This window comes from Morus notabilis, unplaced genomic scaffold (genome assembly GCF_000414095.1).
Source record: "Morus notabilis unplaced genomic scaffold, ASM41409v2 Scaffold7546, whole genome shotgun sequence".
Lineage (NCBI taxonomy): Eukaryota > Viridiplantae > Streptophyta > Magnoliopsida > Rosales > Moraceae > Morus > Morus notabilis.
In genome coordinates this window covers 19459-22256 of record NW_010359147.1, presented here as the reverse complement: position 1 = coordinate 22256, position 2798 = coordinate 19459, and the positions used below count along the sequence as shown (strand labels likewise).

At 32.6% G+C, this 2798-nt stretch overlaps 1 protein-coding gene across 1 annotated transcript; it reads left to right on the top strand.

Annotated features, from left to right (window-relative positions):
- The first annotated feature begins 1747 nt into the window (after positions 1-1747).
- LOC21384572 (stigma-specific STIG1-like protein 1) lies at positions 1748-2173 on the top strand. The gene has a single exon (XM_010093724.1). The coding sequence runs from the start codon at positions 1748-1750 to the stop codon at positions 2171-2173; it is 426 nt and encodes a 141-aa protein (XP_010092026.1).
- The last annotated feature ends 625 nt before the right edge of the window (positions 2174-2798 follow it).

The following is a 2798-nucleotide window of genomic DNA, read 5'->3' as shown; positions in this document are numbered from 1 at the left end:
ACTAAATTCTCCGTTTCTTGCAGCGATTTGGCATTTTCAGAAATTTATTCATATATATATATGTATATATATAATTGGACCCTAATTTTTCCTCTAAGTTTGGCATTTTTACATTGCTTTGACCAAGAGACTAAACGAGAGGAGAAAGAAAAAGGAAAGGAAATGGGAGAGTTTAGCAGACTGTTTGACATTTTTCATCCTGGTATTATTTGTGAAAATTAAAAAAAAAAAAAAAACCTTGACTTTTTATGTCTGAGATATGTGGACATGGACTTATTCAATGGAAAATTTGGCTTGGCATGCAGATTTTTTCCTTATGCTATTGGTACTGAAGTAGTACGGCTGAACATTCAAAGGTCAACTAACGGATAAAAAAAACGCAACTTTTATAGTGGAACCAAAAAAAAAAAAAAAAAAATCTACCGGTAGAACTCTCATTTTCAATCATTGGATTAAATCTGTGTAGGTCCGTATTAAAAATTTACAACGGATTATACAAAACTATTCCTATTGCCGATTGAATCGTTAAAAAATTAATCCAACAGTTATAAGTAGAGTTATCACGGTAATGAATGAAAAAAAGGTACATAGATTAGAGGAAAATTATAAGGTAGAACTTAGGTCCACATTCCTAATTCATTTACCAAACAAAATGGTGGGCGACGCGGAGACCAAAAACCGTGGTATGGGGCGGAAAAATTACAACTTGGAAAAAATCTCAAATGCATGTTTATGTATATACACACACGTAAGAGTCAACCTTTTTTATTTTTTTTTTTCTTTTTATGATGATTATTTGGTACCAAGTTACATCACCACATACCTCAGATAAACATCAAATGATATTGTTTTTTTTTTCTAGAGTAAATACGTCAAATATTTTTTGGTTAGAAATATTTTTAGTGAATTAATTATCTTCATAGTGAAATTGGAAATAAAATATATAGTCTAAACCTACCACGTTATTATAAGACTTCCAGATTAATGTTGTTAAGCTCCATATTGTTCCCTTTGAAATTGAAAGTGCAAACAAATTAATCAGTTTAATAATTGAGACTTTATAGGCAGCATATGACCAAAAACAATTATCTTATATTATGTACAAAAGATCATCAAAAGCTACCAATTGATACTGCACTGGCCAATGAAATATTGGGTTTTCATATTGTCTGCTAACACAAAACATTAACTCTATATATACATATTCTATACTCACATAAAGACGTGTCAATAGTGAATATTGTATATATAAGTCCCGTTCATTTCACCGATTCGAGTTTATAATTCGAGTTTTGCTATAATAAAAAACTCTCACATAAAGTAACACTTCAACTCGAATTAAAAACTCGAATTAACGAACTAAACAGCTTCATAATACATATGCTTTGACCAATTTGACACACTTCACTTATTATATTGCTATTATTTTGAGTTTTGACTTTTGTACAGCCTTTTTGATCAGGTATTTTCAGTTTTTTAATGATCATATTATGTTCGCATCTGAAAGGAGAAGCACATGATTCATGCATTTAGGGGTGAAATAAAAAAATCTCAACGCTTTTGGCATTTAAAAGTGGACATAACACACTATCAAAAGGTAGGCTAAAACGTGTCAAACCCACTGGCCAATACCAAAATTTCTCTCTATATATACTCAAAACCTCGCCATCTTCACACACCAAGCTCCCAAATTAAGCATTAATTCTTCCATTGACGCAAGTCATAATATTTCTCTTCTCTAACAAAAATGAAGCTCATTAACATGTTCTTGATTGTCACCGTTATTTTCGCCGATGTCGCGATTTGCGCCTTACAAAATGAACTAGAAAATTATAGTACTAATCGTGACAAGTTAGAATCTTCTTCTGATCAAATGCAACACTTTTCGGTGTTCTCGCCGAGGAAGCACACCAGGCGGTTGACGTGCAATAGGTTTCCGAGGATTTGTCGCGCCAAGGGCAGCCCGGGACCGAGCTGCTGCAAGAAGAAGTGTGTGAATTTGCTGAGAGATCGTCATAACTGTGGCAAGTGTGGGAAGAAATGCAAGTACAGCCAGATTTGTTGCAATGGAAAGTGTGTCAATCCGTCCTTTAACAAGAGACATTGTGGTGGGTGCAACAATAGGTGCAGTAGTGGAGGCCTTTGTGCTTTTGGACTTTGTAGCTACTCATAGGGATCATAAGATCTTAACAATACATGAATTTGTTTTAAGATTCAAATTCTTTAATTCCAAGATGATAAATAAATTAAATCATTGGTGTGATGATTTTGCTCTTGATTTTATTTTCCTTGCAGATAATGGTGATTTTTCTTTAATTTTTGCCAATTGCGTGGATACTATATAGTAAAGAATTATTTTGGCTAATAAATCAACGAATTTCTACATGGCTACCATATATACTAGTAAAAGTACAATTATTGCTAGTGTAGAGCTTTAAGTTCTCCAAAAAAAAATCGTATATACGTATACGTATATATATATGTGTGTGTGTTTGTCAATAAACGTACGGTCCGGCAAATTATTTCCAAATGGGCAAAAGAAAAGGCGAAAAAACGCAAAGAAAAAAGGAGAAAAATTAAACAACAAATTATTGTTAAACAACCATATTGCATTACGCAAATTATTCTTATCAACCATATTGCATTATTATTGCTCATGACTTAATATGAGGGAAGTAAAAGGCATAGAAAACTAAAGGAGAAAAACAATAATAAACAATATGGATGATCCTCTTTTCAACATATATTTGGAGTTGTGCTTTGGTGCCGAATGGTAATATTGGTCAAGGTTTATCATG

Excerpts from the sequence above, each read along its gene's own strand:
- LOC21384572 (XM_010093724.1), top strand. The coding sequence starts at position 1,748 with ATGAAGCTCATTAACATGTTCTTGATTGTCACCGTTATTTTCGCCGAT.